Source organism: Rhea americana, unplaced genomic scaffold (assembly GCF_003343005.1).
Source record: "Rhea americana isolate MKP2758 unplaced genomic scaffold, rheAme1 scaffold_335, whole genome shotgun sequence".
Lineage (NCBI taxonomy): Eukaryota > Metazoa > Chordata > Aves > Rheiformes > Rheidae > Rhea > Rhea americana.
Window position 1 is genome coordinate 107,446 of NW_028186463.1, and position 13,660 is coordinate 121,105.

Below are 13,660 nucleotides of genomic sequence, written 5' to 3' on the forward strand. Positions count from 1 at the left end.
GCCAGGAGGAACATCTTTAAAAACAAAATCCTATTGACTTTTCCTTGCGATAATACTCTGAAGTGGTTTGTAACTTCAAAGATAAAAGTCACTCAGGTGCAAAATCAGCTTGGATCTATGAGCAGATATTTTATTTTGCTGGGAGAAGATAGCTGTGAAGCCAGAAGTATAGCAAAATCTTGGCTAGCAATAGTGTAGGCCAAACCTGGGCAGGTCTGCAGAGAAGCCAGTAGCTGGTGAGGATCCTTCAAGGATTGCTGGGCACTACCCTAACCACAGCACATGGACAAGGAGAGCAAATCCCCTTCTCCAGTTTTACATCTCACAGTTAGCTGTCTGCTGTAGGCCTTGTTTTCACCTCTGAGGCTTGTATAGCTGCCTGCTAATCTGTGTCCAAGTAGAGCAGACCTGGCCATGCATATCACCAAACACACAATTAAATTCAGCACAGGATGTTTCCCCCAGATTGCTTTTTCTTTTTTTGATTTCAAGAAGTTAGGTCATTCTATCTGTTTTCTAAATAAATAGATGATGTTCTCAGAAAACATAAAAAGAGCAGGACTTGAATAGCTCTTGTAGAAACACAAAAATAATTACTCAGTGTAGCTTGTGTGTTTGAAGTGGCTGAAGGACTGATAATTATAGCATTGCAATTTAGATATTTGTGTAGAGAGGCTTGAAGAGTAATTGCCACATGTCAAAGTGCAACTCAGAGATATGACTCTAAACAGTCCTTCTGGGGAATGTTCTGCAGTCTGACGGGTCCTAAGCCTATAATGATATCTGGCACTAATTCTTGCAGTATGTCAGAACAGATAAAATAAGATCTGATGCTGCTTCCATTGAAGTCCAACATATTGTCTTAGGTTTGAGGAGCATTTTGCACCTAATGCTGGGTACATGAGTTAGGTAAGAGCGGTTCTGCTGAAGAGCTCCCTCCCACCACCACAGGGTAGCACAAGGATGCAGAGAAGTAGGTTGTGAGAGATGCTCCAATTGAGATTGCTACAGAGGGAGAAACTTTTTGAAGGACTGTCTGTGTAACAGCAGTAGTTCACCTGCAGATGAGAAGGAAGTAGGCTGAGAGGTGACATGATTTGATCGACAACAAAAACATTTTCTATGGCATGTTCCACTCTAATCAATATAAAGAGTTTTTGCCCAAGAAAGACTAGACCTGAAAGGCCACTTAAACATTTTAATACTGTGATTAACAACGTGGTCACTGCTCAGCTGTTTTACCCTGTGCAGTATGTTGTGGCTGGAGGAGTACATGTTTCCAGGCATCATCACCAGATCTCCTCTCCCTGTCACACTAGGTCAATCCCCAATGTGTCCTCAGTGAGGGCTGTGAAGCCCATCCTCATAGAGGCGCATATAGGAAGGTGAGTGATTTTTTTGAGGAACCCAAGGCATGATGTGGTCCCACAGCCACATTTCCCATCCATGCCAGACTCTGGCCCATCCCCATGGCTGCATGTTGACTTCCTAAGCTTTGAGGATATGTCCAGGTGCAGGGAGACCTTCACAACCCAGACGGTGGCCTCTAGGCTCATCTGCGGACACACTTGTAGGTCCCACACCTCTCCTCAAGTGACAGTGTGTACGTAGCCCTGTGGCCACTTTCTAATGTTATTGAGGAGCTGGTTGAGGTCATTCGCCCTCTGTGGCAACAAGTCCATCTCAGCCACCACCAGCTCATGTGCCTTGTTCCCTGCATTGGTGGAAACCTGCTGTGCACTGGACAGCCTTACATCAGGGACCTAGTTCTGTTGCAGGACTCCTTGTCCTTCAGTGACGCATCTGACCTTGTATTTTCTGACCTGAGAATGTTTTCTGCTCTACGCCTTCACTGAAAAAGAAACTAGACGTTTCTACCTATGCCTTTATTACAAGTTGTTCTGCGCAGTGGTGGAGCCTTGGGCCCAGTTACATGCAGTTGCTTTTGATTAAATTGGAACATACCGATTCCTCTGCGGCCCTTTCCCTCCTGTCTATAAGAACAGCCCAGTGCATGGGATCTTATCACATGCTGAGGCACAAATTTGGCACTTAATATAGCAGCAAATATCACCCAAACACATGGCAGGAGCGGGACAGGGACTTCCCTGCGGCACCCTAGGGTGGGAGTCGGCCTGTGTCTTTCAGAGGCTTTAAATGGAGGATTCATTGCCAAACTGCATGAACAGCCCTAAAAACACAATSAAGCTTTGTAAAAAGCTTTGTAGACCAAAGAAAGATAAGATATTGGTCTTTTATCTCCGGTTTTGCAATTTAATGCCTGCTTAGAGTTGACGAAATTTCTCTTTCCTCTTAAGCGCGTCTCTGTGTAGAGTGGGAGTAGCTGACATAATGCTGACATAATGCAAGGCTTAGTGGAGAGAAACCTTCAAAAATCAGGAAAAAATGTGTGAAAGTAGTACTCATTTTAAAAAGCCTTATTGCATAGAAGCCTATTCAGGAGTTTTGTTTCTTGTTGCAGAAGGCACTTTCACCCCACTGCTGGCTACTATTTACTGGTTGTAAATGCATAGTCACGATGCCACCTTTGAGTGAKGGGACATCACCAGAGGGGACATCACCAGAGACCTGGCAGAGACATGTTCTTTCCTTCTGGGGCACTGTGGAGTGCAGTCTGTCGAGTGCGGTCTGGGGTGACTTTCAGTCCCTCAGCTGCAGACATTTGCCAGAAGCCTTGGTAGGACAGCTACAGCCACGTTTCACCAGTGGACCCCACCTTGTGCTGCCTCTCCCTGAGCTGGCAGAGGTGCACTCGCCTTTGGGCTATGTGCCCTGCCTTGTGCAAGGCATTTCCTGCAGAAGAGTCATCCGGGGTCAAGCCCCGCTCCAGTGCTCTTCATGCTTTTTAGCCAAATATTTCTTAACGCAAAGTGCGTGTGCATCTAGCGGAGCAGAGTGATGGCTCCATTGCTTCCAGCGATGTACCTCCCTCGTGTGTTAGGTCAGGGCCCTTTTGTCTCTTCTCTTGGTCTCACGTCTCCAGCCAAGCGGTGGTCTAGCTCTGGAGAAGGGAAGTTTGCTCTGTAACCCAGCACAGTGTGGGCAGCAGAGGGGCTTGTCCTCTGCAGGAGGATGTCAGCACAGAGCATCCGTCTGTCTCCTCTGTCCCTTGGCCCTCTCCAGGTCCAGTATGGTGTTCAGTGCATTACTTGAGCAAGCTTTCCTTGTAACAACACTTCAGAGATGTTTATAGAAGAAATATCACCGTAAACCACTCCCTTCCTTCCTCCTCAGCCTACACGAATGCTGGTTTGGATTCTCAGTGTTGTTTTAATGCCAGCAGATTAGAAGGGAGAGAATGTGAACATGGCTTAGTCCATAATGGGAAAAATGTGACATACGGCTGGGTTTAAGGATGTTTCTGGGATCCCTGAGCTCTGGGACTGCTCCTCTCTTTCCAGAGATGTGTCCTGCCCTCTGGGCGCAGAGTCTGGAAAAAGGCTGGCTTCTGCCAAGCCAAGTCACCTCCAGATCATCATCTTTTGCACTTGATGACTGCTGTGGCTGGCGGAGATGCTAATTGTAAGAGGAGCTGTGATTTCTTAGGTTGACAGGGCCAGCTCCAAGGATGGCTTTTAAGTATCAGGACCATTTTCTCTCAGTTGAATTGCAGATGAATCAAAATGATGGAGCTTCCTGATCTCCTGAAGTGATGAATCTAGAGAAATCATATTCCTGCTGCCTGTTTAGTCCGTCTGACTCAGCCTGACAGTCCCACCAGTCCCAAGTCCAATTGTGGAGGGATCCCAGCCTCAAAGAGTTCATTGGAAAAAGTAACTTGGAAAAAAAGTTCCTTGGAGAAAGTTCCTTTTCTGGCACGGAAAGATGATAGAGATCTCCCAGACAGAACTGACAAAGGCACAGGTAGCACCCAGGTCTACCAGTGCTACATTCAGCCCTGATRGAGCCTCACATCCAATGCATGTGGTCCTAGCAGCCTGCCAAGAGCTACGACAGCTGCAATATGGCAAAATGGGAATCAAACATTGGCAATTATCAGCCTGCTCCTGGCAATGGGTCAGTGCATGATACCATATTATAGCAGCTGCCTTGGGCACCTGAGTAGTTCTCACTGAATAAAATGTGCTTCAACCTAAAGATGCTCCACAGTTAAAGTGGAGGCTTGCAATCACTCTCCGAGGAGCAAGAGGGGAACTTGGGCCTTCAGTTTTGCCACCTCAGAAGAGTAAATTGCCATTGTGGAGAAAAGGGGAGCACTAAATGGGTGGCAGATCCTGCAAAACGTTGAGGCTTTCTGTGGCATTTTTCTAGAACTAGTTGACTTAAAATTGCTGCAAAAGTTGGAGAAAACACAGTCAATAATCTTTACATTCCTGTTTGTTTCTTCCCTCTCAATCATTGTCATCCTGACTTCCTAGCTGGTTTCCTGCTTGTTTCTGACTTGTGTCTAAAAACGTTTGTGCAGGGACTGGCGCAGTTGCTATCCATGAATCCAGATTTTTGTAAATCTCTTTTTCTACGCACAAAAATAGTGCAGAAATGCTAGGTGTTGGCAACTAGGATGTGTTCAGCTAAAAGTCTTTTCTAAAAGGGCATGTGTGCAGGAAAATGCATTGAAAGACTTAATTAAAAGCCAAGGAAGCTCTTCTGCTGTTTATAGCTTGATCTTAGGAATTTCTGCCAGGCAGTCAGTGGGGTTTTCCTTCCGTTCATTTCATCCTGTTGTTTTTCGCTTGGGTTTGATGCTTTTGTATCTCTTCAAATGAGCCCACTCCCTTTGTGGGACATGTTGCACGCCTGAAGGCTCTTGCTGTGCTTTCTTTAACCACCCTGCAGCTCCGTGCCTCACTCGGCTCTCTGTTCTCCGAGAACCGGCAAAGCTCATCTGCAAAGGGAGAAGAAGTGGCTGCTTTCCACCCTGGCTAAGCCCRCATCGTACCATCCCAGGGTCCTCGCAGTGGGATGCCGGGACTTTTTAGATGGTCTCAGGTTTCCTCAACCTAGTGCTGTCCCCTAAGGTTGTCCTGCAGCCCTGCAGCTGGGACGTGTTCAGACCCTTGCACAGACCCAGGATTTACCTCTCAGTGTCCCCCAGAACCTGGAGTATTGCTTTTCCCTTGCAGAAAAGGCRAAGAGGGACCTATGAAAACACACAGATTTCAGTTCAGGAGTTTTGTGAGCGCAAAGCCTAGATCTTTGCCATCCAAAAGCCCTGACTTCAGAGGCCAAAGCATAGAGCACAGCCTCCAAACCTGAGCAGACTGAGGGGCACATAGGCTGTGTTTGCTCTATGAATAGAAAGACCAGAATCCACCTTCCAGTTTAGATTTCTGCTCTAGATGGCTGGAATTAGAAGTTGAAACTTGCTGAGAGAAAACCAAAATCCTGTTTTAAAACCGATGCTTTTGAGCGGTGTAAGCCCACTTAAAAATTGTTGTTTTCTCATCTAGAATGTCACCTTGATTCTGATGTGTTCCTACAAATACATATTTTTCTCTGCCACTAAGAAATCCTAACATTAACAAAAATTAACTGTGATTATGTTGAAACTACTGTTATGGTGATTTGCAAGCTCAGGGATTGGAAGTAATCAGTGGAAAGAGCTCAGGAAAAATATAAAAACACCACACTATTGTYGAACTCCATGAACACTGGAGCTCTGAAATCAATATTTGACAAGAGAATAAGGACAAGATGGATCAGGCTGTGTATTTTCCTCCCGGCCACGATTTCCTGATGGGCAGGGAGGTATGTCTGCTCTCCGGAGCTTGCTCCCCACCTTCTCCAGGCAGCACTGCTATGGGCTGATGCTGGTCCCCAAATCAGCTCTTCCAAGCACAAAGTGGACATTCTGGACATGCTGAGAGCCTGAGCAGCGGCAGGGAGTTTCTCCAGTGCTGGAGCTTGGCTGGCTATACCACCGAATTGCCCAAATACTACCCGCATGTCTCAGGCTCAGACCAGCTACTGGTTTCCCCRAAAGCTCCTAGGCACAGGCTGGGACTTAGCATGAACTGCAGACCATTCACAGCAGGTGTTTGGGGTGAAACCACCCTATTTTTGGAGGCTCAGAGAGTTTGGTAGTGTGGATCCAGGCTATGCTGTTCCCACCAGCTTTGGTACCAGAGAGCAGCCTTGGGCACATTGCGTGCACAAGCATAGACTTAGCCTCTCAGACTAAACCAAAACTAGTCTTGCAGCCACAAATTTGGATGTAGGAGACATGAACCAGCTTTTCTGCTGCCTCTACTCCCTTCCAAGCCTGTCATTAGGCTAGCAAAGCAGGCAAGATTTGCTTTCTGTGCTCTGAGAAGGTGCAAAGGGATGGCCTAGGGAGGGAGAGAGCCAGAAGTAATTTGGTTTTAGTGATGCTGTCTCATTCCTAGCGGACGTTGCTCTCTGAAGCTTTGTGATCTCCTGCCGCAGAAGGACTAATGCAATAAGGAGAGGAAGGCAGCATGCTGGGAGCCAGACGCATCATCGGCCTGATTTACCCGTAACTGAAGCCCTGCCGTGTGCCACTAATTCTTCTGAGAACCAGATTCACATCAGTTACCAAGATGCAGCCTCTCTTCTGTAGCACTCTGCCATGAGGGAAAATGACTTCTTGCCCAGAGATGCTTTAGACATTTAAGCTATGTAGTTCTCMAACACAGCTGAGTCATAAGCACTGCAGCGGCCGGTTCTCGGGGAAATCTCTTCCTCTGTTGCAAGGGTCATCTAGGTATAAACACTGATGTCCCACTGCAAGAGTGAAGAATGTCTTTCCAGACCATACAAGTCAAAGTGCCAGATGGCCTGATCAAATACAGGAATGTAAACAAGTTGTCGCTGGTGCAGGACAGAAYGTGGCACCATGTCGTGCAGTCAAGACAAACAGGGACGTACGTCTCTCCAGCAGGGCTCAAGTCAAGGAGTCTGGTCTTTCTTTTTTCTGGTAAACAACCAGCTGTGCTGTGGTCTGGGGGCTAGCACACAGCCCCTGGAGTAGGAAGAACTGGAGTCCTTACCCAGGTCTGTCACCAAGCAACCGTGAATCCTTTGCAGGGTCGTTTCTCTGTTCTGTGCTTCAGTTTGCCCATCTTTGCCATTCCAGCCTCCCAAGCTATTTTGGCCTCCTGCATTGAAGAGGGTGTGAGGGAGAGCTGAGGGGCTGTTGAGCAGGCAGTTGCTGATGCAAATGAACATGCCATGAAAATGCTGGATTTGGATTTCTATTTGGCTGTATGCTATAGGTGCCAGGAAAAAAAATTAAGCTGGTTTCAATGTTTTCATCTGAATTTGTGTATGCAGAAAACAGTGCCTGGCATGTCTTGCAGGAATGTAGAAGTTTAGGTGAAGCTACCTCAGGAAAAGCTTTCCCTTGGCTGGGGGATATTTCTACGTCCAAACAAGATGRACACCTCAATAGTGGCATGAGCCTGGAAGGCCTGGCTCACATCTCTGCTTTGCCTCTCGAAGACACAAGTCACTGCAGGCMGTGGTACCCGTACCCTGGTATTCCAGTTCTCAGGAGTCAACTGGGCTCAAAAATACCCTTTTTCCTTTCTCACAGTGTAAATATTCCCTCTGCTTACAGAGCACTCCAATCTGGCAGCGGCCCCACTTCATCTCAGGAACAGAATGAGACATAGCTAAAACCAAGCCTGGGGTGAGTGGCTCCTTGGCATGAGGTTGTTGCCTGRTGGGAGCCGGCTGTGAAGTGCAGAGAGCCACAGCAATACCCAGCTCTGGCCAGTGGCTTGGAAAACATCTCCCAGAAGCAGCGCCCTGTGGCTTTCTGCAGTGCCCAAGGCCGAGAGCAGCATCTCTGCAGGAACACAGGGATATTCAGTCTCTCTTGCAATGAGAYGGAGTGGTCTGTCTCAGTAGGGCATGTGATGGTTTGGGTTGTTTAGTTCATTTTAACTCATTTGGGGTCAGGGGAAAGATATCTGTGTGAAGCCATGTGACAACAGGGAAGGGTCTTAGTTGTCATCTGTCTTCATTTGCTGAGCATTTTACAGAGCTCTAGATGAAGGGGAAGTGCTCTCCATCCACCCAGAGRCTGTCCTGGGGCAGTTTGCTGGGCAGCTCGAACTAGGCGTTCTTTSAGGTTGCTGTGCACTACTAGGTCCCAAACTCTGGAGGAGATGAAGTCAGAGGATTTTCTGGGAGCTAAACATCTTTGACAAGGTTTCTTTCAGGAATTGGAGAAGAATCATCACATTTTCCAAAAGGAGAAACATCCTTTTCATCCAGAGCTTTGAACCAGGGGGGAAAAAAAAGGAAGCAGAAGAGCTGAATTATCTTCTCTGTCCTGCTCTAAAGATACTGCTTGTGCTGAATTTGGTGGTAAGACTCCTTCCCATCATAGAAGAGCTCATGCCAGCATTGGGGATAACTGCCCAGCTTGGGCTCAGCTGGAGCAGGAAGGTTGTGCAACCATCTTCCTCTGCTGCTGGATCTCAGGGTCAAGGCCAACACAAACTATGATCAGCCCAAGTGAAATGATTTGTCCAAAGCTATTTTCTACTGAAGAAACTACTCTYCTTGCAAATAATAACCCTGTTGACATTTTTGGCAGAGAAATGTTTATTGGCCTTGACCTAATTTCAGAACACAATCAACAACAGGAGTAGGGTAATATTTCAAAGGTGACTATTTACATTCAAAACTCCAACCTTTGTATATGAAAAGTATTTGTTTTTAATGGAAAAGAGTTCGTTATTATGTTGCAGCTTGCAGTTACAGTGCTGGACTATCTTTTTTGTGTTGGCAGTTCTTTGTTTTTTGCCATGGGCTCCTGCAACTCTCCCAGCTCTTGATCTCCGGCTATCTGAAGAGCACCATCTCAACCATCGAGAGACGATATGGCCTGTCCAGCCAGACATCAGGGTTACTTACTTCCTTCAATGAGGTGACATCTCCTTTCTTCTCTTAGTCTACCAGGCAAAAGCTTTTCCAATGCTCCTGTCGTTCYCTTGCCTGGCATTTACGAGGCCTCTTGGTCTGTGTCCTGCTGCAGGTTGGAAACACGCTGCTGATCGTCCTCATAAGTTTCTTCGGGAGCCGAGTGCACAGGCCTCGTTTCATTGGTTGTGGTGCAATTCTTGTCTCCTTGGCTGGATTTCTGATGTCTCTCCCTCACTTCATAACAGGACCCTATGAATATGACCAGTCTATTGCCAGTAGGTACTCTGCGTGCATATTTTATGCCTTTTAGGAAAGATAAAGGAAAAAAAAAACTTTTTCTCATGGCCTTAGGAGCTGCAAGCTGCAGGTTTGACCTCAAGGAATTGAATACTGAATTTTAACTTTCTGACAGTGAAATTGTCTCAGCTCTGAGAAGCAACAGCTGGCTGTGCAGAAGTAAAAATAGCTTACGGGCTTGAACCAGAGAAAAGGACATTAAGACTGGTAAAATGTAGGCTGTGCTCCTGATTACCCTTGTCTTCCACATATGTATGCAGCAGATAAACTGCAGACAATATGAAGGTCTCTTCCCAGCCATCAGGATCTGATTTTCCAYGAGGGGAGCCAGCTTGTCTGCACTCACGTGAACTAGTCTTGTTCTCAGCGTTTCATAACTTAGATAAGGGAAGGCCTGGTGAACCCTGTCACACAAAACCCTTTGCAGGAAAATAGCAGAAAGGATGCAGGAGGGAGCCCTGACTTGACCCGGGAAGATAGCAGAGGGAGCTGAAATGCAGTWATCTGCAGTGGGAGAGCAGTGGTGTCACAACTAAACCCTCCTGCTTTTGGGGTATTTCACCTGTGTTTCTTTGTTTTACTGTGCCATCTTTGAGGGGATGCTTTGAGGTTTTAGACCCCACCAGAAAATCAACCTTTTGTGACAAACTTGCAGGTCAAAATCACTCATGGAGAACCAAGMCAGGGAGGAGTTTTAGGCACAGGATCTTTTCCTGAAAGAAGGTGAAGATATAAGAAGGAAAGAGAGAAAATCTTTCTTACCTTCCCACTCCTGCCATGAACCTCCAACAAATCCATTAGAAGCCTCCAGTAAAAGKCTTTTCTCCACCTCAACAGAGAGAGTGCACCTGATTTGCTCAGCTCCAACCACCAAATAAATATTTAATAGGTGAATAATTCGTAGATGCAGACTGGGGTCAGGTGCTAATGACCATTTGGAAACCAATTAACCAGGTGTTTCAGAGCAGCCGTTGCAGGTGGCCATGTGTCCAGTACTTGGAGTTGCATGACTTGAGACATAACCATGAAAACCTGGTTATAACCAGCCCCTGGTATTTTAGGGGTGATCAGGATGCTGCTACATGATCCCTGATCAGCATTTTCACTTAGGCATCTGTGAAATCCATTTTTGAGTAAARTAAGTTTTCATTTCCTGAGTCACTGTTTATGAAATCTGCAATTTTTGCTCACTCAGCTTCATTGCAAGATCCATCAAAGGTCATGGAAGTGATCTTGGCATGGCATCTGTTGCATGCATACCTAAGGGCTTGCTGTTATCTCCAGGAAGAGCAGACGTTAGGTAGCTCGTTCTTTCTTGATACCGAGCTTTGCCCCCTGGCTGCCCCCCTTGAACCTGCTCCCCCTGTCTCCACAGGCATTTTCAGCAACGCTACCGACCTCTGCCAGCCTGATGGCCTGGGAGCCAATGGGAACTTCAGTGATGCCAGCTGCACCCCCCACACTGTGAAGGAGAACCACGAGGTCCTCCTCGTCATGTTTGTGGCCCARGCGCTGCGAGGCATCGGCGGTGTCCCCATCCAGCCCTTTGGGATCTCCTATATTGATGACTTTGCCAGCGAAAGGAACTCTCCCCTCTATTTAGGTAAGATGGGGAATGAGCCGTGTTATGGAAAAGAGGAGACTCCAGAATTAGCTGTCTACAAAAAAGGCAGACGTCATACTAGTCTGCATGAATGAGAGCAGAGGAGCTTGCCTTAACCTTTCTGCTCTGTCATGAACTATTTGGGAAAACAGTGTGTCTGCTTCATGCTTGGACAAACTGGAGACAGACCATAAAGAAACGAGGAGATCTGGAAAACATGATTTAGGAGAGAGGCTGGAAATATTGTTATTTTCAGCCTGATAGTGAAAAGCCTGAGAGGGACATGATAACCATCTCCTCCTACAAAAAAAGCTTCAATAGGCAGAAACAGAATAATCTCATCTTCATGTTCACAGGAGGCAGCTATGGACTTAAGCTGCAGAAAAAAAAAAAGATTTTGTTTAGCTGTGGGAAAGAATTATAGGGAGCTTAAACACCAGAGGCAATTGCCTGGGAGGCAGGCAAGTATCCTTCAGTGGAGGAGGTGCTGGAGAACAGCTTGGCTTGAAGGATGTCACAGGGTGGTGGGATGGAGAAGATGGGCCTTGCAAGTCCTTCTCACTCTTTGTAGCTGTTACCTGTGACAGTCTGTTGAGTACACTAGGGAGTGAGGATCACATCAGCTGTCAAGAAACTGCAAGTACTTTTATTTTGTCTGCATTGACTTTTCTCCAGTGGGTGCTCCAACCTCATGGAACACATTTTAAAAAATCGCCTGTAAGATAGGAGTTTGATCTTACATGTGTTTAATCTTTTTATCAGTAATTCATATAGCAGTGTTTGCTGATAAAAGGTAAATGAGTGGCAGTAAACTGTGTTATATAAAGAACTGATTAAATCAGAAAGCACAGTACAAATGTCAGTCTAGATTATGTCAGCAATTCCTTGACTAACTTTGCATTTGCTGATTTTCTTATACTAAGGGGCACATCTTGGTCGCAGGGCTATTCCAGCTTTTGTATGAGTCCAAAGCAAGATCTGAGTTCTGCAAAAGGTTTCCTTTGAAGAGAGCCTGGAAAGCATGGGTGGTCAACCTTTGAGAGGAAAGAAATGAGAGAGCAATAACAAAAGCAGGGAAAAGRGTGGCCGTTTTAGAGGAGCAAACTGTAAGGGAGAAAGCTAGAGTTGGTGGCAGGATGCAGTGTGGACAGATCCTGGTCCAGCCCATTCTGGCTCATCCTGCCTTGATGCATCTCTTGTTCCCCGGGGTCCCTCTGCTTATGGCTGAGCCCTACTTTGCTCTCTTTCCTCCACAGGGATCTTGTTCTCTCTGACTGTCATTGGGCCTGGTGTGGCCTTCATGCTGGGTTCTGCCATGCTGCGTTTTTACGTCGACATTGACAAAGTCAGCGGAGGTGAGTTGGTGCATCCTCAGGGACCCATCCTCCATGCTCCAACATTGCGTTGGCTGTGGGCACGTGGGGGATGGAAGTGCTGGGGTGAGCTTGGGAGAGGGACAGGAGCGTGTGTGCACCCATGGGTGTAGGAATTCCCATTTACAGAGCCCACAGCCTCCCATCTGATTTAATGTCACATAGACAAGTCCACAGGGTTAAACCTAGCCTGGTGGTTTCTAGAATCCCATATTTCCATCATCGCTTTCTCCTCCTTCAGACTTGGGTCTCTCACACCTGGGCTGCTGCCAGGTCTCGAAGGGATGCTCATCTGCATCGTGTTTACAAGGGCTGTGTCTTTCGGAGCAGACTTAATGTTCATTCCTCTAAAACTTTTCTGCCATATACCAGAAACACCAGGCAGAGCATTTCACTGCCAGCCATCTCAGGGGGAGAGGGGGATGGGGGAGGACAAGCAAAACTCAGAGATGAAAGAGAGAGATGAATGAGAAGTAAGAGAGAAGGAACAAAGAATAGATAACAGGACTCCGAGAGAGGTGAAGAAGCAGAGGAGGGGTAGGATGAGAGGAAGGTAAAAACAGGTAGAAGAGAAATGTAGGACAAGGCAAGAGAAGAACATGAAGGGGATTTCCCTTAATAGCTTTCCAAATGTCTGTAGCTGAGCTGTGCTGTCCAAGCACTTGTAGAARTCCCTGAGCAGATGGATGATCTCTGCCCCTACAGCTGCAGCAGCGTGTTGGCAGAGGCCAAACGTGTAACTGATGTGGGAGGGATGGTGAAAACTGCTAGTGACAGATATGGCCCTGTTTGTCAGCTTGCCAGAGACCTGCTGGGCAGGGGCACCATGGAGAAGCTGAGCAGGGATGCACACCTGGGGGACCCTGAGCCAAGAGGCAGGGAAGGACAAGCCCCAAGAAGGGCTGCCCAGCCCAGCTGAGCTGGCACAACTCTCCCAGCGTCCTCTCCCAGACACCAATGGGACTTCCCCCACCTGGAAAGGGGAAAGAGCTTCTCGGGGRGCCATCTCTTTTTTTGGCTGTTCTCGAATCCTGGCCTGGAAAGCAAAAAGGGTTTCCAGGTTATTATCAGTGGTAGACACACATTATGCAGCTCAGCACATCCCCATTCAAGGAAAAGAAGATCGGACAAGCTCCTTTGGGTGGTGACCAGACAGCATGAATATTGGAACTGGATGACTATTGGGCGTTYGATGCTATAAAGGCAATACCTTTGGCCCCTTCTTGGGGCTTCTGGCTCATTCCTGCTCATTGACTTCACTAGGCATTTTTTYATCTGGCCTTTATCACTTTATATGTTTACGGTATTTACAACAGAGGAACAGATCTTAATCTTCCCACTGCTTCCTCTTAGCAGGCAGCCTCCAAGTTTATAGCAGCATTAATCCTCCACACAGGTGAGTGAGCCTTAGCGAAGTGTCTTGAGTACAGACAGTTGAAGCCCACTGGCGATTAACTGCTCCTGTACTAAGCACATCTGGTCTAGGCAAAGGAAAAAATGCCCTAAGTTA

General features: G+C 47.0%; 1 protein-coding gene across 1 annotated transcript in view; it reads left to right on the plus strand.

Annotated features, from left to right (window-relative positions):
• The window catches only part of SLCO2B1 (solute carrier organic anion transporter family member 2B1), a 63,001-nt gene that overhangs the window by 15,127 nt on the left and 34,214 nt on the right, over window positions 1–13,660 (plus strand). The window contains exons 3-6 of the mRNA XM_085311235.1: window positions 8,744–8,881; window positions 8,990–9,152; window positions 10,550–10,777; window positions 12,034–12,132. Of these exons, the coding sequence (XP_085167361.1) occupies window positions 8,744–8,881; window positions 8,990–9,152; window positions 10,550–10,777; window positions 12,034–12,132 (628 nt within the window). The remainder of the gene's footprint in view (window positions 1–8,743; window positions 8,882–8,989; window positions 9,153–10,549; window positions 10,778–12,033; window positions 12,133–13,660) is intronic.